Source organism: Tachypleus tridentatus, chromosome 6 (assembly GCF_004210375.1).
Source record: "Tachypleus tridentatus isolate NWPU-2018 chromosome 6, ASM421037v1, whole genome shotgun sequence".
Lineage (NCBI taxonomy): Eukaryota > Metazoa > Arthropoda > Merostomata > Xiphosura > Limulidae > Tachypleus > Tachypleus tridentatus.
Genome location: NC_134830.1, coordinates 147,547,047 through 147,569,255, shown reverse-complemented (window position 1 = coordinate 147,569,255; position 22,209 = coordinate 147,547,047). Strand labels below are relative to the sequence as shown.

The following is a 22,209-nucleotide window of genomic DNA, read 5'->3' as shown; positions in this document are numbered from 1 at the left end:
TGTTTCTCAGTTGCAAGTGGGTGCTAGCATTCTTTGCCCTCCGTGTCTCTCAGATAATTTTGCTTTGGCTTATCAAGTGTTTTACCCTTCATTTGATCCTTAACAGTTATAATAACTTTTGTCTGTATGGGGATTCACTCTAACAATCCTATAAGTTTGTCCCTTTCCCTAGTTTTTTGTATTGTTGTCTTACACTCTACGCCTCCTTTTGCAGTGCTTTTCCATCTTACAACTTTCTGATGCACTACACCAGTCTTCTGAATGACTTTTGGGGAATACATTCTCCATCATTATCTCCACATTGGCATGATAATCCTCTTTGGTTTTCTCCTTTCACACTTGGTTTCTTTGTTGTTGGGATTTTCTGGAAGTAAATGTTGTCTTGCTTGAGGTTTATTTATCATGCACTTATCATCAGAACTTGGGGATGTCTCCTTTTCTCCAATGGTCCAATTTGGGGATACATCTGAGAACTTCGAAATATTTTAACCCCTTCATCTTTGTTTGCTCGTTTGTTTCATCCTGAGCCATTGTAATCCCCTTTACTGTTTTACATCCTGCACCCTTCTATCTTTTACTAGTTCCTACCACTGTGGGTTTAACCATTTGTTGTGTTACTTAATGTAGGTTTCATTGATGCCAGCAGTACTTGTGACTGTCCTTTGATTTCTGGTTCATTATGGGCTTGTTTGGCTGATTTTGTTACCCTGTGGTGGGGATTCACTACTTCTCCTTGGGTTATCTAGGTTTTATCTGAATGACTTTTTCAATTTCTTTACCTTCTCTCTTGTCTACAGTGCTCATATCCTTTTCATTATTTCAGAGTCCTGCTACCATTCAATGTCTTTCTAAGACAGTATGGTCTCTTCTATCTCAGAAAATTATTAAGCCTGTCAACCATAATTCCTCAACTTATACTCAGAGTTGTTTGTGGTGCATGAAAATTACTTTGCACACAGATTATTCAAAATAAATATTCAGTATATTCATGGACTAATCTATATTTTATCTGCAATTTTTTATATATATATGAAATACATATAATAAGCGAAAAACTACCAAATTTTGTGAGGATTTAAACACATTATTAAAAGTTAGAAATATTAAATCTTAAAAAAACAACAACTTTAAACAAATACAAAGAGTACTTGATCAGCTGTATAGACCAAGTCTGTATTGAGATAATTAAATCTGATTTGTTATAGGTAATTTCAATCTGGAATGACTCAGACTTATGACAGAGTTATGAATTGTTAATTTGTCACCTTTAAAATTGGTTACAATAATACATTTTATCTTTATCTTATTGGTTGTTTTGTTTGTATTATACAAAAGAAAATGGTGTTTCATGTTGTTTATGGCACATTTTACTAAATGGGCTTTATTCATTTAATTAATAATGATTACAATACCACAACTAATTTCCTGCCACAGTTTGCTGTAACTCATATTTGTGCTGTTTTTCAAGGGTGCATGTTACGAGTATATAAAATTCATTGACTAATTTCAACAAAACAGCTTTCAAATAGTATGTTTTGGGTTTTTAGTTTTGTATGGATTGTTTGTCGTAGGACTTAATAAATGAGATTAGGAAATAATAACATTAATTAATGTTTTAGTGACACTTTACTTTTGCCTCCAGGAACTTTTTGATAGCTGTGAACGGTTACGTCCTAAGCTGTTTAAGTTAGCTGGTGAACTGGATGAAAAGGATGAAGGCTTAGGTTTGTTCAATTCTAGATAACAATTACTGTGTCAGTTATAAAAATATAACATTGACAAGTGTCTCTACAGTATGGCTCCAGTGTATTGAACTTTATTTTATAAATATAACACAGTTATGTAGCCTAATTCTGATTAACTTGGGTAACACAAGGGCAAAATTATACATTTCATTTTCTGTAGTTGTTTTCTTATATTGAAAAACAACTGGCTTGTAGATGTATCACAAAAAGTAAAAATTCAACATTCTTAATGGTAGCTGTGTATCATATTTATAAATTAACCTGTGTAAAAACAAGACAAAGTGACACTGACAATTTTTATTTCAAAAGCACCATTATATCTTCAGAGTATGGTAAAATGAATAAGATACCAAACAGTTCTGTAAAATCAAGAGTAAATTTATATTATTACAAAGTGTGATTTAGTGGCTAAGCATGCTGGACTGTGTATATATGGTATTTAGTTTTGCCTTGTAGTTAGCTTGTTGGACTGTGTATATGTGGTATTTAGTTTTGCCTTGTAGTTAGCTTGTTGGACTGTGTATGTGTGGTATTTAGTCTCGCCCTGTGATTATCTTGCTGGATTGTGTATATGTGGTATTTAGATTTGCCCTATGATTAGAATGCTGGACTGTTTAATGTGGTATTTTGTTTGTCCCTGTGGGTAACTTGCTGGACTGGGTAAATGTGGTATTTTGTTTGTCCCTGTGGGTAAATTGCTGGACTGGATAAATGTGGTATTTTGTTTGTTCCTGTGGTTAGCTTGCTGGACTGTGTATATGTGGCATTTTGTTTGTCCCTGTGGTTAGCTTGCTGAACTGGGTAAATGTGGTAATTAGTCTGCCCCTGTCGTTAGCTTGCTGAACTGTGTAAATGTGGTATTTAGTTTGGCCCTATGGGTAACTTGCTGGACTGGATAAATGAGGTATTTTGTTTGTTCCTGTGGTTAGCTTGCTGGTGGTATATGTGGCATTTTGTTTGTCCCTGTGGTTAGCTTTGAACTGGGTAAATGGTAATTAGTCTGCCCCTGTCGTTAGCTTGCTGAACTGTGTAAATGTTGTATTTAGTTTGGCCCTATGGTTAACTTGCTGGACTAAGTAACTGTGGTATATAATATTGACTAGCTATCTTTTCTCCTTCTGGTTTGTTGTGGGTTTATTATAAGAGTGGATGGTGTTTGCTGTCTACTCATGCTCCCTCTAGTCTGATGGTTTTGTTATAAGAGTGGGTGGTATTTGCTGTTTACTCATGCTCCCTTTAGTCTGATGGTTTTGTTATAAGAATGGATGGTGTTTGCTGTCTACTCATGCTCCCTCTTGTCTGATGGTTTTGTTATAAGAGTGGGTGGTGTTTGCTGTCTACTCATGCTCCCTCTAGTCTGATGGTTTTGTTATAAGAGTGGGTGGTGTTTGCTGTCTACTCATGCTCCCTGTAGTCTGATGGTTTTGTTGTAAGAGTAGGTGTGTTTGCTGTCTACTCATGCTCCCTGTAGTCTGATGGTTTTGTTGTAAGAGTAGGTGTGTTTGCTGTCTACTCATGCTCTGTCTAGTCTGATGATTTTGTTATAAGAGTGGGTGGTGTTTGCTGTCTACTCATGCTCACTCTAGTCTGATGGTTTTGTTATAAGAGTGGGTGGTGTTTGCTGTCTACTCATGCTCCCTCTAGTCTCTGATGATTTTATTTTAAGTGTCAGTGGTGTTGACTATGTATCTTTGCTCCTTCTAGTTTATCACTTGAAAATTAAGGTGGCACTTGAAGTGTTTTACAGATAGAGCTGTTATATAACTTAGTGTACACAGTTGTTATGAATTATGGCCAGGTTTAGAAAGGTAAGTAACAGTTTTGTTTGGAAGTATTTTATCACCATCTAATTCACCTGGTTACGGTTGTTAAGCCTACCTTCAGTTTTATAACCATCTAATTCATCTGGTTATGCTTTATTTGCTGTAGAGAGTATCCTGAAGGCTAACGACAACCTCACAACAGTAATAAACATCTACAAGAAACTGGTTCTTGGACAAGATGTTGGACCTGTGGAATTTATAGGAAACAGAACCCCCAAAAGTAAACAATATTTCTTGAAGATTAAATGACAAACTTTAGTTCTCTGGCTCTGTTTTTGTATTATTTTGTTGCTGTTATTACTGCAAAATAATTTAGGTTTTATTACTTGTTTTTTTGCTCACTGAACATTGGTTTTGAAGCTCTCTCCTGAGTTAAAACTTGGTGAATATTTGAAGATGTTCTTGGTCACATCAACTTTTCATAATTAAAGAAGAAAACTGTTTTCTTGTACTGGTCTTATTATATTAACTTTTGATTTCTAAACTAGACCTAACTTGATAATTTACTCATGAAAACTCAGTTATAAAACAAACAAAAAAAACCCTTAGCATGCTGGAATAATTGAATTTCTCAAAACAGATTTGTTTGTTTTTTCTTATTCTGGAGAGTTTTCTTTGAACAATAAATTCGAAGTTTAGTTTGCTGTAGTACAACAGGGGATTTTCAAATATATTTGGTGTGTGAGACTTCTGAAGATGAACAACTAAGTGGTGATTTCCCAAATGCAAGCTTGTTGTTGCTTTTGTTTATTTTTGAAACATTGTCTTAAAACATATAGATTTATTGTGCCCTTGAACTCAAGTAGAACAGTAATATTTGAATAATTTTTTGTGTTTGTGCAGTGTATGTTGTATGTTAGTAACTTGTAAACATATTCATAATAGAGAAAACAAAGTCTCATTATGAACATGGTTGAAATATTTTTATTTACTGAGGCTTGAAGCATTCTTAAGAAAAATCTGTAAAATATATTATAATGATAACTAATGTTACAGTAACTTTAGTAATTAATCTATTTATAATGTTTCTAGAACATGTCACAGAAATAGTGCAGATTATAAGTTGAACTACTTCTACCAACTTATAATTATTCTTAACAAATGGCTGAATGCTAATTGAAGTTATTAAGAATAATTTTAGGCCTAAGGATATTTGTAGTTCATTAAGAACCAGAAGATCTTTAGCTGTAAGGTAGCTTTCTTTGATGCTGAGTTCATTGTATAAAGATCTTGTAGAGAAAAGTTCCATTTATGTTTGATGTGCAGCAGCTAACTGACACCACGTGATGCATGTAGTGTGACACCTAACTAACAACAACAGATATGTGTAGTGTGACAGCTAGCTGACAGCTTGTGATGTGTAGTGTGACAGCTAACTGACAACATGATATGTGTATTATGACGGCTGACAACACATGATATGTGTATTGTGACGGCTGACAACACATGATATGTGTAGTTGACGACTAGCTGACAACTTGTGATATGTGTTGTGTGACACCTGACCTATATATTTATATATGAATAATTATTTGCTTGTTTAATTTTTCATGATCCATACATGGGTTAACATTCTTTCTTTAGCACAAGGCAGCAGTGGAGTTCAGTGTAATAGCTTTCACTCTTCAACTGTTTTGATATGTAAAACTAAATAAATTTCTACATCCTCAATATGGCTGATATGGGTATTAAAACTTTAATTAAAATAAAGTGCAGAACAACTTTGTCAGCCTGAAGATGACTTAATACCCATATCAGCCATCTTGAGAATACATTTTTACATCAAGTGGGTTTCTCATCATCATAAATAAATTTGTTTCTCAATCACTCACTAGCCTTTTTGAATTATTTTATGACCTGAAAAGAATAATATAAAATGTTTTTGTAATAAATAGTTCTTAGGTTTATGTATATGTTTCTTGCTGTTGACAGTACCTTTATGTATAAAACCATTTATGTGATATATTTCTTTCTCCCAACATGATAACACTAAACAAAACACAAAGGTTGTGACAGCTACTAAGTGAAGCTTTAGTTCCTTTCAACAGATACTTTTCATGCATGAGAGAAGGACAGATTGTCTACGTGTGGTACTTGATTTGTGACAATCGACAAACTCACAAGTGGAAGCACAGAAACAATTACATGTAGAGAGAAACACTGGTAGCATGTTGGGTTTCTTGATGTGAAATTGGTTAAAACTTTGATTTCTTTCTCTCTCTCTCTCTGTTCTTTTTGTGAAGGTTTGAAAAATAGCTTTTTCTAAAATTGTTTGAATTTTATCGTTTAACAAACATGTTTTGTTTGGTGAATATGTTTACTGTATTCATAGAATAAACACATATATATATATATGTATAAATATATTGCAGATCTCTCTACCCTAGTTACAGCTTCTCTTGGGGTGGGTGGGGTGCTATTTAACATTTTGTGGATCCAATATATAATGATACAGTTTTTTGAAACTGTTTGGAAGAATGAGCTTAGGTGGGTCAGAGTTACATTTGGAGGTGTACAGTGTGTCTACTTTAGTACCCCATAGTGCTAGCACTAAAACACTTGTATCTCTGATGTAGAAAATTCAAAGTACAATTTTAGAAACCAAGATGAAAACATACCTTGTTCATTCTGTTGTTTTTGTTCAAGAATGTGTCTATGTAATTACTGAACTCTGCAACATACTGAAGAAATACTATTGTAGAAAGATAATACCCATTCAAAACTTTAAAGTGGTGTACAGGTGTGGCTCGGTTCTGAGAGGGTCATACCTGATTCTCAGTAATTACTAGATTTAGAGGTTAAACTTTTTAATATTAAAAGTTTTTATGCTGTCTTAAAATATTCATGTCATTATATATATATATATATATATAATTAGTGAAATTTGGTGTATTTTTTAATTATCTTCAGGTGAAACTACACTTCTAGATCTAGTATCACTGACTGAAACACGCAAGTCCCATGATATGGACAGCAGACTTTTAGATGACCAGTTATTAGCATTAGGTAAGAAACACGAGTTGGTTTCATTAATTGTATCTTGTTTCTTTTACCTTAGATCTTTATTACTTCAATTGTTGATGAAATAACTTTTCATATGATATATGATCAACATCACATGATGACAGTGAAGTTACTGAAGTGCTAATAAACAACACATGATGACAGTGAAGTTACTGAAGTGCTAATAAACAACACATGATGACAGTGAAGTTACTGAAGTGCTAATAAACAACACATGACAGTGAAGTTACTGAAGTGCTAATAAACAACACATGATGACAGTGAAGTTACTGAAGTGCTAATAAACAACACATGATGACAGTGAAGTTACTGAAGTGCTAATAAACAACACATGATGACAGTGAAGTTACTGAAGTGCTAATAAACAACACATGATGACAGTGAAGTGCTAATACAACAATGATGACAGTGAAGTTACTGAAGTGCTAATAAACAACACACGATGACAGTGATGTTACTGAAGTACTAATAAACACATGATGACAGTGATGTTACTGAAGTACTAATAAACACATGATGACACTGTTGTTACTGAAGTACTAATAAACAACACATGATGACAGTAAAGTATTAATAAATAATACATGATGACAGTAAAGTTCTTGAAGTACAGTGGAACCCCTCTAAAGCAGCCACCTTTGGGACTGAGACAAACTAGCTTGATTAGAGGGGTTTCCACTGTACATAATTAGTGATTATGTAAACAAAAAAAGGGACTGATTGAATGACTGCTTTCAAGGGGTGACCGAATCTGAGGGGTGGCTGCTTAGAGGGGTTCCACCTGTACTAATATAAATCACATTAATTCCTTCAAGTTTTGTAAATTGTGTTCAAAGAATGTAGAAATAAGTTTTTCTAATCTTTTAATACTGAGTTGAGCTAGATGTTAATAACCAATGGAAAGATAGTTTTTCCAAAGTAGATTTTTTTAACTATTATTTTACAAATACTGCTGTTTGCTGTGTTGCTGCTTTGTCCCAGATATTGTTATTTCTCATAGAGAAATATGTCAGTTTGATTGATAGTTGCATTCATTTTAGGTTTTACTTTTATATTTTACTTAATTATGTGTCATTTACATTTTAAGATGCAAAACTGAAAGGTTGATAAATGTTTTTATATAAGTCAATGCCTGCTAGGTTTACAAGAGATAGTATAATTTTCAAATGCCACCACCACCTTCTGAGGGCTAAAGTTTCTCAGCCTACCATGTAGTAATATTGGCCAGGGTCACCCATTGATATATGTAAAAATAACAGTTTTAAAGGACAGGAAAGGATAATAAATTATTAAAATGAATATTTCATGAAAATGTAAAGCACGCACAAAATGATGTTTTAAGATAATTTCATTATTAGAAGGTGTGTAAGTTTTCTGTTTTAATTGTAAATGTTTTATTGTAATGTAATATAGACTATATAGTACAAGTTGAAAATAATAGGCACAGTTAGTAATGTCATAGAAGAAGTAAAAAATATACCTGATGATTTAAAAAAACTCTAGAGATTCTGGAAAACTATGCAAATGAAATTTGAAATCTATAAGTCGGAAGAAAGTTTATTTTTAATGTACTGTTTTTTTACATGAGAAGCTACTTGGATATACACCCCATAAATTTAGAGATAATGTGTGTTCACATACTTATAGGTAAATTTTATTTTCAACTATGTTAATGTGCCCCCACTGAATCTGAAGGTTTATTGTCATTTCATATGTTAACATGAAAATTATGCTCAGAACTGTGGATCTGTAGATATCAAACCTCCATGTTTGGTCAGACAAGAACTGATAGATGAGTGCTGTTGTCTAGCTGACATCTGTCTAGTTTTTCAGTTCAAATATACTTAAGATATCCCTTGTGCAATATTCCATGAAAGATTGGAATAAATGTTATAACTATTATTTGTTTTCACATACACACACAAAAAGAAGCATTTAATTAATGTTTAGCTGTTTTCATTCAGGTTTGAATGATGGACAGCAGGATAAATCAACAAATCAGTCAGCATCATCTCTGAATGGTGTAAAAATCTCCAGCCATCTAGATGACCTTGATCAGTTATTTTGTGTAGGTGGAAATAGTAAACCAGAAATGCAAACTTCAGAAGTAGGGGGAAATTTTCCTGGTATTGAGAATAGCAGTTCTATTACAGTTAAGAATGCGACTGATAACAACTTGTTGCCTTTCAACTCTGGACCATCAAACCAAATGATTGCTACATCAAACTCTGCAGCAACTGTTCTATCAATATTTGATGTGGAAGAAAATGTAACCAGTGGAACAAATCTTCTTCAACCTCTCAATGCAAGTATGTCAACTGATGACTGTTCTCTGTTTAAAATATTAGTGTATTGTAATGTCAACTGATGACTGTTCTCTGTTTAAAATATTAGTGTATTGTAATGTCAACTGGTTGACTTTCTTCTGTTTAAAATATTAATGTATTGTAATGTCAACTGGTTGACTTTCTTCTGTTTAAAATATTAATGTATTGTAATGTCAACTGATTGACTTTTCCTGTTTAAAATATTAGTGTATTGTAATGTCAACTGATGACTTTCTTGTGTTTTGAATTCAAGATGTCATGGTTCAGTGTCATTTGATAACTTTCCTATTTTTAGAAGCAGAAGTTGGTTTTAGTAACTTACATCTGATGTTATCTTCTGATGTTATTCTTGCTTTGTATTAACATTCCCTGGGTTTCAAGAGTCTGTGTCTTCATATTAACATTCCCTGGGTTTCAAGGGTCTGTGTCTTCATATTAATATTCCCTGGGTTTCAAGGGTCTGTGTCTTCATATTAACATTCCCTGGGTTTCAAGGGTCTGTGTCTTCATATTAACATTCCCTGGGTTTCAAGGGTCTGTGTTTTTATATTAACATTCCCTGTGTTTCAAGGGTCTGTGTCTTCATATGAACATTCCTTGGGTTTCAAGGGTCTGTGTCTTTATATTAACATTCCCTGGGTTTCAAGGATCTATGTCTATATTAGCATTTCCTGGCCTTCAAGAATCTGTCTTTATATTAGCATTTCCTGGGTTTCAGGGGTCTGTGTCTTTATATTAACATTCCCTAGTCTTCAAGGATCTGTGTATTTATATGAACATTGAAGTATCTGTCTTTATATTAACATTCAAGGATCTGTGTTTTTATATGAACATTGAAGTATCTGTGTTTTTATTATTAACATTCAAGGATCTATATATTTATCTTAACATTCACGTATCTGTGTCTTTATGTTAACATTCAAGGATCTGTGTATTTATATTAACATTCAAGGATTTGTCATTTTCTTTTGAATATCCAAAATAGCAATGTTTAATACTTGTTTAGCATTTCTTGACTATAGTTTGTTTCCAGAACTTATGTAATCTTTAAAGCAAACACTATTTGTATTTTAAATGCTATAAAACATAAAAATAACATTCAGTCATGTGGTTAAACAAATCTGTCAACTTATGTCAGTTTTTTGCTTGTGTTATGTTTATTGTATTATTTAAGAGATGTGTTATACTATCAAACTTGTAATAGCACATTCATTAAATAATTATTGTGTACTAATACTTGAAAATGAAAATTTATTTTTTTCATAAAGTTATAACATTTTTTCTTCAGTTAAACCCCCTGTTTCATCATATTCTCAAAAACAGGAAGAGGACACTAAAAAAGCCACCACATTAAAGGGATTGGAAGAATTGGATATGTTAGGTCAGTCCCTTCTCAAGAAGAGTCTACCAACAAACTCACCATCCAAATCAGAATTTTCAAGGTAATTTGTTTTATTTTCTCCACTAGTAATTAGAATGAAATAGCTTTTCTTAATTACCATATACTGTGTGAAATCACATGACATTTTCACGTGTTAATATATTATTATATGCTGTGGGTTTAAACTGCATGAAAAGATGTCCCTATTGAGTCATCCATGGAATAATATCCATACAGTACAAATCAGTAAAGAACATTAGTTGTTTTTTTACTTATTGCTTTTCTGTTTGGCTTGAAAATTAACGGTTTATTTTGGAACTGCAATTGAAAGTAAAATTATCAATAAACTTTCAGCTATTCCTAACTGTCATTCACTTGTGTAACATAGATCAAATTAAGCTAAACTGTTTATTTACCCAGGTTCTTACCATTCGTTATGAAATGTATTATGAGTGTTTTTTGTAAGAGGTGTGATTGATGAACTTGGTAGACATCATAACTTTAAGCTAACATTCTTTTAGAAGAAGTGATACAAATCTGTACAAACTATTTTCCAGTAACAATAGCCTTGAAGGCTGGATTAAACAAAGAGCAACTTGAAAGCTTCTGAACATAACTTTAAAATAAAACCATTCATGTCTCTAATGATCAGTTGTAGAACCAGATAGATGGAGTTGTGATGGGCTCACCACTAGAATCCTCACTGATTTCTTTGTTTTGTGAACATGAACATGTGACTGAACAAGTATCATTCAGATGTTAAACATGTGCTCTACATAACTCTTCCATAACCATGAATTCCTTAACCAACTAAACTTTCAACACCCTAATATGAAATTCACCTGTGAAATTAAAATTAGCCTTCTTCCATTTTAAGGTACAAAACAGGTGGAGTATTTACAGAAAGACAACTTGTTCTGGTTTGTACACACAGTCTTGACTATTTAAACTTAACTTAACCTTAACTCTTCTTCACAGGGCTTTCTTAATATGTTTGTATTGCATTTATAGTGAAATAATCTTCAGTCAGAACACCTTAAGTAAAAGTGGTTATCCTTCATCACTACTGGAAAACCTGACTCGTGACCTTCTTATAGAAAAAAGAACTCCACCTATTAATATTCAATGATATAAAAACCCTATAACCTGAGTGCTTTTGAGAGGTTAGCCTGTCTTCTTCAGGGGCAAACTGGGAGTGATGGTGTAATTGAACAAGTTTAGTGATGTCATGAAGGTCATTCGGTTTTCCAGGAAATCTTTATATCACTCATTCAGTTACACCACCACTCCCAGTATGCCCCTGAAGAAGAAAGACCCACCTTTGGAAAGAGCTTTGGTTAAAATGTTTTTATTTCTATCACTTGAACCTACCATAATGAATATTAATATTTGATAATGTTCCAAATTTCCCATAATATATACTTGTTATTCCTTACCTTGAAAAACAAGATCTGCACTTTATCATGTTCCAAATTCTCCCTAACTCTTGTTATTCCTTACCTTGAAAAACAAGATCTGCACTTTATCATGTTCCACATTCTCCCTAATTCTTGTTATTCCTTACCTTAAAAAACAAGATCTGTACTTGATCATGTTCCAAATTCTCCCTAATTCTTGTTGGAAAACAAGATTCACTTTATCATGTTACCTTATTCCTTACCTTGAAAACAAGATCTGTACTTTATCATGTTCCAAATTCTCCCTAATTCTTGTTATTTTTCACCTTGGAAAACAAGATCTGTATTTTATCTTGTTCCAAATTCCCCTAACTTTTGTTATTTCTCACCTTGGAAAACAAAGTTCGTTAAAACTCAACCCAGATCTTTCTATCCCCAGATTAAACTCTGTAGTGTCTTCATCTTGTCACTTTATATCAGTAGCTGTTAATAGAACTAAGTACATTTTACCTTCTTATTTGTGTTCTACATAAATAAGCATGGTAACTTTAAAAACTATCTACATAAGCAAGACTTTTTACCATTAATAAATAGATGCCTTGGAAGTTACATGTTAAACAAAAATCAAAGCTTCAACAGAAACTAAATCTTTTTTCCTGTTGCTTTACCCAAATAGCTCTCTCTCTCTAACTTTTTGAAATTGAATATTATAATTTCCTAACACTATATTTTTATATTTTTCTTTCATTTATTATTATAATTCCAAAACATCCATTATTGGCATTTACATTTAATTCCATGGCTTTACTGTTAGTTATCGAACTTCTAATTCCATTTATTTTTCTTGCTAGGGAACGAAGTTGGTTTGCTGTCTTTCACACTAATTTCTCTTCATTTCTCAACTTCTACTTTTTTCCCTCCTTCCCATCCAGTCAGTAAATAATTTATTTGTTATGAAATTTTTATTAAAAATAAATAACTACACTGAACCACCTTTACTTTTTCCAAATAGTTAAATCATAGTCACAACTTTTTTATCACTTGAAACTATAGCCCATTACAAGCACACCTGAGCACCATTAATATTGTGCTTCATCTTATGTATCATTTATAGAAACTTAATTATTTGCTTGTTTTCTCCACTGGGTAAATATTATATAAGTTAATGGTTTTTGCAGGGTCTCCACACCATAAACTTTTAAATGCTGTTAAATTTGTTAACTAGCCAATTTAAAAAGTAATTTTATTCACAGACTAATATTTAACTGTCTGCAGGTTTCTGTTGAACATGGCGTGAGGAGTGTGTGTAAATGTTATTTTTTATTTTGTTATTATTATTAGCTCATTGAGATTACCTTTGTGTGTAGATTCAATGTTTGTTATTAAATAAAAACTCACCATTTATAACTTTTTTTTTGTTTTTAAAATATATAATAACCTTAATATATTGGTTTTGTTCCCTTCCTTATTAACTGTATGAATTAGACCATGTGTATATAACCAGTTGATGATTTTGGGGTACTCCTTAAGATCAAGAGAGTTGATATTTTTCGTGTTGCTAGCAACCAGTTATTATCTTTTTTCACTTCACTTTTATCACATTCATTGCTATTACTGTGATAATGTTAAGAACAGTTTCATCGTATTATCAGAACTGCTGTAGGTTATTGAAAGTAAAGTGTACTCCATTTTACCTTTGAACAAACTTGCATTTCAGTTTCATTACTTGTAGGTATAGGATAGTCAAAAACATGTTGACACGTTTAAACAAATTTAACATAATTTATGGACACCCTGTTCAATGTTTATGTCTGTGTGTGTGTGTGTGTGTGTGTGTGTGTGTGTTGTTAATGTTAGAGCTTCACATGATTGGTTTAGAGAAGAAAATGAGAAACAAGTTAAATGTCTTAATGCATCTTTGTGTAAACAATGCCCACAGTTATAGAATTTTATTTTCAGGTTTATTTGAATTTATTGTAAGGAATAAACCAGTAGTGTTTTTGTTTCTCTACAAATGTTAGCAGATTTACCATCGAGACTTAAAAGAGCTCTGTGCTGCTAACCAGACTTTTTTTTTTAAATAATATATTTAGTGTTCCTCAGAAAATTCCACTGAACCAGTTACACAGTCATCCTCCAGTTCCAACACCAGGACCACCATCTGTGCTGCATCATGCCCACAATAGTCAGGACATCTCAGATTCTCCATCTAGAACTTCCATCCAAGAAGTTTTGTCTCTTGCAGGCATCACAATCCCTTTACATTGTATACAACCAGGTATTGTAACACTTCCTGCTCCAAACAGCTAAGGTTAATTATGTAATGTTTGACAGAATAATGGAACCACCTGTAACTTTTGTGGTAATCTAAAATGCTTGGTATTGTTACAGGGCAATCAGATAACATCCTCTAAAGAGAAGGGTTGACACTTGTCTTGGGTTTAGGTCTTTCTCAACTCCGAGTTATTCAACAGAGAGTTAGTATACAAAATGTTTGTTTAACAGCAACCTGTACAAGTAAAAATTCAGTCAGAGACAAACACAGTGTATGGAAACTATAACAAGTGTTTGTAATGGGTTTGTATAATTTTAAGGAGAGAGCATGTAGAAATAAACTGTTATGTTTTCTCACCAAAAAAGTGAACTCTCCACCTGCCCTCATGAACATACACATAACTCCACACTGTAAGCACGTTAAAAGAGTGTTGAAATATGAAATCAAAATCCTACAATGTTAAAATAACTAACTACAACAGAACCAAAGTCCTAAAGTATGGCAGTATGGAAAGCTGTATATAAATCTGTCTGAAAACTTCTTTATAAAATCAAAATGAAAATCTACGTAATAGGAGAGAGCCAGGCTGCTCACGACATGCACCTTGTTAACATCAAACCACTCTTAAACATAGGGGCAGGAAAACCTCAGTGATTATACAGTTTTTCAACAGAAAAGACAGCTGTTTATTTAGTAGTGTCACAGTTAAATTCAGAGCTATCATTTCTCCTTAATAACCTGTTAGGGTGAATCTTTTACATGTACAACTAAAGTAAGATGTTACTTTCTCTAGTTGAATATATTTTAATGTCCATATTGAACAAAAAAAACAACAGAAATTTAGGCATTAGTGACTGTACATTTTATATGGAATTAATACACTATTAGTATACAATATAGCATTAACATGACATGGAACTCATCAAACAATAATAGTCTTAGCATTCTGTGATTATAACTCTTGAAGTCTGCTTTGGTTTTCAGAACTAACTGCAGAGACTCGGTATCTACTAAATCTGGTGACTAGTAGCCAAGTTAGGTAACTAACTGTAGAGATTCTATCTACTAAATCTGGTAACTAGTAGCCAAGTTAGGTAACTAACTGTAGAGACTCGGTATCTACTAAATCTGGTGACTAGTAGCCAAGTTAGGTAAGTAACTGTAGAGACTCGGTATCTACTAAATCTGGTGGCCAGGTTAATTTCTTAAACTGTTCTTTATGCTGTCTGAACCATTCTGTAACAAAGTAATGTAAATTACTGAACACAGACACACTGTATCATGGAATGAAATTTTATAATTTAAGCAACAATTTCCTCTCACTTTACTTTTCCTCACGATTATAAACCCTAAACCATCTCACCAAAGAGCTTCTCTTACCTTTATAGAACAGACACCATGCTTAGCTGATGATCAGTGAACTTGGTGTTTTGATCCTTTATAGAACTGACACCATGCTTAACTGATGATCAGTGAACTTGGTATTTTGATTCTTTATAGAACTGACACCATGCTTAACTGATGATCAGTGAACTTGGTATTTTGATTCTTTATAGAACTGACACCATGCTTAGCTGATGATCAGTGAACTTGGTGTTTTGATTCTTTATAGAACTGACACCATGCTTAGCTGATGATCAGTGAACTTGGTATTTTGATCCTTTATAGAACTGACACCATGCTTAACTGATGATTAGTGAACTTGGTATTTTGATTCTTTATAGAACTGACACCATGCTTAACTGATGATTAGTGAACTTGGTATTTTGATTCTTTATAGAACTGACACCATGCTTAGCTGATGATCAGTGAACTTGGTGTTTTGATTCTTTGTAGAACTGACACCATGCTTAGCTGATGATCAGTGGACTTGGTGTTTTGATTCTTTATAGAACTGACACCATGCTTAGCTGATGATCAGTGAACTTGGTGTTTTGATTCTTTATAGAACTGACACCATGCTTAGCTGATGATCAGTGAACTTGGTGTTTTGATTCTTTATAGAACTGACACCATGCTTAGCTGATGATCAGTGAACTTGGTATTTTGATCCTTTATAGAACTGACACCATGCTTAACTGGTGATCAGTGAACTTGGTATTTTGATTTTTTATAGAACTGACACCATGCTTAGCTGATGATCAGTGAACTTGGTGTTTTGATTCTTTATAGAACTGACACCATGCTTAGCTGATGATCAGTGAACTTGGTGTTTTGATCCTTTATAGAACTGACACCATGCTTAGCTGATGATCAGTGAACTTGGTGTTTTGATCCTTTATAGAACTGACACCATGCTTAGGTGATGATCAGTGAACTTGGTGTTTTGATCCTTTATAGAACTGACACCATGCTTAACTGATGATCAGTGAACTTGGTGTTTTGATTCTTTATAGAACTGACACCATGCTTAGCTGATGATCAGTGAACTTGGTGTTTTGATCCTTTATAGAACTGACACCATGCTTAGCTGATGATCAGTGAACTTGGTGTTTTGATCCTTTATAGAACTGACATTATGCTTAGCTGATGATCAGTGAACTTGGTGTTTTGATTTCTGTTATATTTTTATATTTACACTGACATCAATTTTGACATTGTTTCTCAGGATATCTTGGTCACTTAGGATCTGTTTGGCTAGACGTTTGTCTTACAACTACATATTTTTGAAAATTTGCCAGATAATTTTAGAGCCTTTCTCTGGAAATACAATCATATATTCATATTTTACATTCCACAAACAAATTTAATAATGTATAAGAATATACTGCATGGTAAAATTACCACATCGCTACATTTTTCCCTCATAGAGCCACCGAAACCTGGAGTTACAAAGGTGAGACATTTCCCTCATTTTACCCAGCATGTATAATTAAATGGTTTTTGAGATACTATTTGCTTGTAATGCATAAGTTAGACCATATTGACATGAATTATTGATTAAGATGAATGGCTGTTTCCTTAATTTTTGATGTAGCTCTGTCATTACATGATGCAAAAATTATACAGTGAGCTACCTGTTTTAATGATGAGATAAGGTTTTAAGGCTTACCAGTAGTTTGGAACTGTGATAATAATGAATATGTTGTTCTTCATATTTTAACAACATGGAAGCTGTGATGAGCCAGTTTAGTGCACTTGTAAGCACTTTTAAATTTACAAGGTGTTTTTAGTTTTCTTGTTTTTATTCAAATATCCACTATTAATGGATCAATATTAAATCCGTTTGTATTATTCAGGTGTTAAGTCTCTTTCACTATGTTTTTCAAGGATGTAGATCTTGTGAAATAATCTGTATTTTTTAAAGTGTAAATTCAATGTCTTCAAGTGCTAATGCACTTTTGAAATGGAACTGAAATTTTTATGCACTTTGTAATGTGATTTGAAGTTTTAATTAATTTTGGTATGTATTCAGTAGAAACATCATCATCAGAATCTTTCTATGTCCTATGTTTTTCACAAATGTTTTAATTAATTTTGGTGTGTATTCAGTAGAAACATCACTACTAAAACCTTTCTATGTCCTATGTTATATAATAAAGTTTTAATTAATTTTGGTATGTATTCAATATAAACATCACCACTAAAACCTTTCTCTGTCCTATGTTATATAATATAAAGTTTTAATTAATTTTGGTATGTATTCAGTAGAAACATCACCACCAAAACCTTTCTATGTCCTATGTTATATAATATAAAGTTTTAATTCATTTTGGTATGTATTCAGTAGAAACATCACCACTAAAACCTTTCTATGTCCTATGTTATATAAAGTTTCAATTAATTTTGTTATGTATTCAGTAGAAACACCACCACCAGAACCTTTCTATGCCATATGTTATATAATGTAAAGTTTTAATTAATTTTGGTATGAATTCAGGAGAGACACCACCACTAACCCTAAATGAGAAGAATGGCCTTACCACCATTGTACATTTTGGGAAGGATTCTCCAAGAAAAGATGTAATAGTAATGGTTGTATCAACAATGAGTAGAAATCCTAGACCTGTGAAAAATTTCAGTTTCCAAGCTGCAGTACCTAAAGTAGGTGCAACAATAGTCGTGTTTATTGTTATTTAGCAGGCTTTTTTAAGCAATAATAGTTACCCATTTTATTAAATAATAGTAACCGGTCATTATTTGCTTGTTTAGTAACATGTAGATTGGATTACAAACACTTTTCAGCAGTGTGTTTCGATTGTGCTATTATTGTGATACAATTACCTAATTACAAACAGTGTTAAATTCTAAGAATATGTCATCAGTAGCATTACCACACAGATCACCAACTCAAACTAACGTATCTAAAAATAAGAGAACATGACTAATTGCAATGAAGTAAAAAAAACATTTATTAAATTCTGTTTCATTTGTGAAGATTTATTCAAAATAAAGTGATTCATAGTATTGAGGTTAATTATTTTAGTGGTTTTAGGTACTTTGAGCCTTTTAGAACATTACACTTTTAAACATTAATATACATTATGGAAAAGCTGGGGTTCGTTCCATGTTTTTCAGCTGGGCTGACTCAACTGCTATACTGGGCTAACTGACTGAATTGTTATATTTTAAGATATAATCCACAGAAAAATCACCCTTACTGAACTATACGTTCGTTGAGACTCAACACATAAAAACAAAACAAAAATTCAACATATTAAGAAACCAAATCAACACAGCCACAAAACTATGCACACCCAATAAAATTACGATGAAATCAACCAAATAAAACAACACTTCATCAACATCAACCAATTTCCTCAAAAAACTGTGGAAAAAATTATATGTACACACCTAGAACAACAAACAAACAACAATAAACCCCAATATGCAACAAACTACAAACCTTATACTGCTGCATATCATATGTTCCTGACATCAGCAAAAAAATAACCAACATTTCAAAAAAAACTTATAAACAACATTCCAGTAAACACCAAATTTAGTCAAAAACCAGGTACAACACTAAAGTCCATACTATGTAAAAACTGCAGTGACAAACACAACACCAACATAATTTATAAAATACAGTGCAACAACTGCCACAACTTCTATATTAGAGAAACAAGCAGAAAAATGGAAACCAAATTCAAAGAACAAAAAAACACCTACACACATTTTTGAACACTGCAAATTAAATAAACACAAAATAACCATAGAAAACATCCAGATACTAAGTAGGGAAACAAATATAAGTCAAAATCAAAGAAGTCCTACTTATATAATGACTAAAACCAAATTCAAACCAATATAAAAGAACACCTTTATATTTACACTGATTAATAACCTAACATTTAACTGCAACACCCCTACAATCCTATACCCATTTACCTCTCGCCTCTAAGATGTGCCTGGCAATGATTAGTTGCAAACTCTCTCTTTGTTAATGTGAAGATGACCTAAAAGGTCAAAACATTGTTCTCTATTTTAATAAAAGTTTTAATATCCATACCAACTGTCCTGAGATACATTGCACTTGTAGCTTCATTTCTTAATATTATAAGTAATCATACTTAATACAGTGCTCTATTATTGTCTCTTGGCTAGATTTTATACCAAGTAGGCAAGATTCATGATCATACAACAGTATTGGAAGTTTAATCTCACTATTCGTAGTCAAAAGAGTTACCTAAGAAGGAGTGGTGGATGGCATTGACTATTACTGCTAAATTAGGAACAACTAGCCAGATAGCTTTATACCTATACTAATTAATAACCTAACTTTTAACTGTAACGCCCCCTACAATCCCATAACTGTTTACACTCTCGTCCCTAGAACGTGCCCAGCAACGGTAAGTTGCAAACACTCTCTTTGTTAACCTAAGGATGACCTAAGAAGGTTGAAACACTATCCTCAGCTTTATTAGTAAAGGTGTTAATACCCATACCACCCGTCCTGAGATACAAACTGTGGTATAGTGTCATTTTAGTGAGTGGTGTTGAGACAGAACATTATCTTGTTTGATCCAAAAAAACTCAAATTGTGATAGTGTTATTTCAGTTAGTGGTGTTGAGACAGAACATTACCTAGTTGGATCCAAGAAAACTCAAATTGTGATACAGTGTTATTTCAGTTAGTGGTGTTGAGAAAGAACATAATCCAGTTAGATCCAATTAAACCCAAACTTGTATCAAGTTTACTGGCTGGTAGTCCTGGTTCCTTTAGTATGCTCAAAATGTCTGTAAGCAGCATCAGTCTGCATATATTACAAACAAGATAGATAAATGAAAAAGATTTCAGAGAATAGAAACAATAATTTTTACTAATATATTTAATTTAGTTTGTGAAACAATTTTTACTTCAAATCCTTTTATTTAATCAACATACTTGTTAACATATCTATTCAGTCTCATTATTACTTAAACTATTAAATCTTACACTTACAGGTAAAGTTATGAAGTCTATGTTAGCCTAAGTCATAGAAAAGACATACACTTTTACATAATCAGAAATTGTAATAATTTGTCTTTTAGCCACAGAGGTTTCTAAGTTTGTAATTTTAGATACATAAGTGATGGGCAACTTCAAGAACAACCAATAGTAATGTTGTGCTTTGTTTATGTATACAACAGCTACAATGAATACAGCAAATTCCAAGAACTACATCTGTGTACATAAAAACCATATGCAACATTTATGTACATAACACTTTCCACACATATGCTACATCTGTGTACCTAACACTCACCATATGCTGCATCTGTCTACATAACACTCACCATATGCTGCATCTGTCTACATAACACTCAACACATGCTGCATCTGTCTACATAACACTCAACACATGCTGCATCTGTCTACATAACACTCAACACATGCTGCATCTGTCTACATAACACTCGACACATGCTGCATCTGTCACATAACACTCGGCACACATGCTGCATCTGTCACATAACACTCCACACATGCTGCATCTGTCTACATAACACTCGACACATGCTGCATCTGTCTGCATAACACCTCTCAACACATGCTGCATCTGTCTACATAACACTCAACACATGCTGCATCTGTCTACATAACACTCAACACATGCTGCATCTGTCTACATAACACTCGACACATGCTGCATCTGTCTACATAACACTCCACACATGCTGCATCTGTCTACATAACACTCAACACATGCTGCATCTGTCTACATAACACTCAACACATGCTGCATCTGTGCACATAACACTCACCATACATCTTGTACTTAACAAGTGTTGAACATTTGTCAGTTACTGTTTTGTCTTATGATTATGTAGTTTATTTTCGCATACTTAATGTTTTTAGTTAGTCCCCCAAATATGTATGCTTTATTATCATACAAGTCATTACTTCTGTCCACAACACAAAAACAAAAATATTGTTTTTTAGTAAATCTATTATATTAGTATCTCCACATCTATATATGGTATTCTCAGGAACTATAACAATGAATGAAATGTAGTTTTCTCTAGATGTTTAGTACATTTTTCCTTTAACATCAATTTAATATTATTCTAGTTCACACTAAGTGTTCTAATAAATAGTTAATGTTTTATGTAAAAAAGAATAATAATTTTTACTTTCAAATGCACAAATTTCTGTGTTAATTAGAGATACTGTCTGAAAAAGGGCATCATTATTTGAACATATTAAATAATTCAAAACTGTTGGTGAAAGTTTCTTCTGTAATAATTTCACCTCTTAATTAACTCATGGAAGTACGACTAGTTCCTGTTCAGAAAGTGAAGATTTCATTTGTTCTAGGTAATGAAAGTCAAGCTACAGCCACCATCTGCTACAGATCTACCATCGTACAACCCCATACTTCCTCCAGCAGCTATAACACAAGTCATGTTGCTGGCAAACCCTAACAAAGTAAGCTACTCTCACTACATATGACATGAACACTTAACCCATGTGGTTATTTCTATTCTCTACACTCCATACATAAAAGATAACTATTAAAACCATAGGGTTGTTTCTGTTCTCTACACTCTTTACATGTAAGATAACTACTGAAACCATAGGGTTGTTTCTGTTCTCTACACTCTTTACATGAAAGATAACTACTGAAACCATATGGTTGTTTCTGTTCTCTACACTCTTACATGTAAGATAACTACTGAAACCATAGGGTTGTTTCTGTTCTCTACACTCGTTACATGTAAGATAACTACTGAAACCATAGGGTTGTTTCTGTTCTCTACACTCGTTACATGTAAGATAACTACTGAAACCATAGGGCTGTTTCTGTTCTCTA

The 22,209-nt window shown here is 32.9% G+C and overlaps 1 protein-coding gene across 1 annotated transcript in view; it reads left to right on the top strand.

The window, feature by feature from the left end:
• Positions 1–21,848, top strand: part of LOC143251760 (ADP-ribosylation factor-binding protein GGA1-like) — a 54,241-nt gene extending 32,393 nt beyond the window's left edge. Inside the window, exons 2-8 of the mRNA XM_076503003.1 lie at positions 1,620–1,724; positions 6,479–6,574; positions 8,557–8,901; positions 10,208–10,361; positions 13,791–13,975; positions 17,853–18,016; positions 21,714–21,848. Coding sequence (XP_076359118.1) covers positions 1,620–1,724; positions 6,479–6,574; positions 8,557–8,901; positions 10,208–10,361; positions 13,791–13,975; positions 17,853–18,016; positions 21,714–21,848 — 1,184 coding nt within the window. The remainder of the gene's footprint in view (positions 1–1,619; positions 1,725–6,478; positions 6,575–8,556; positions 8,902–10,207; positions 10,362–13,790; positions 13,976–17,852; positions 18,017–21,713) is intronic.
• Positions 21,849–22,209: the final 361 nt, after the last annotated feature.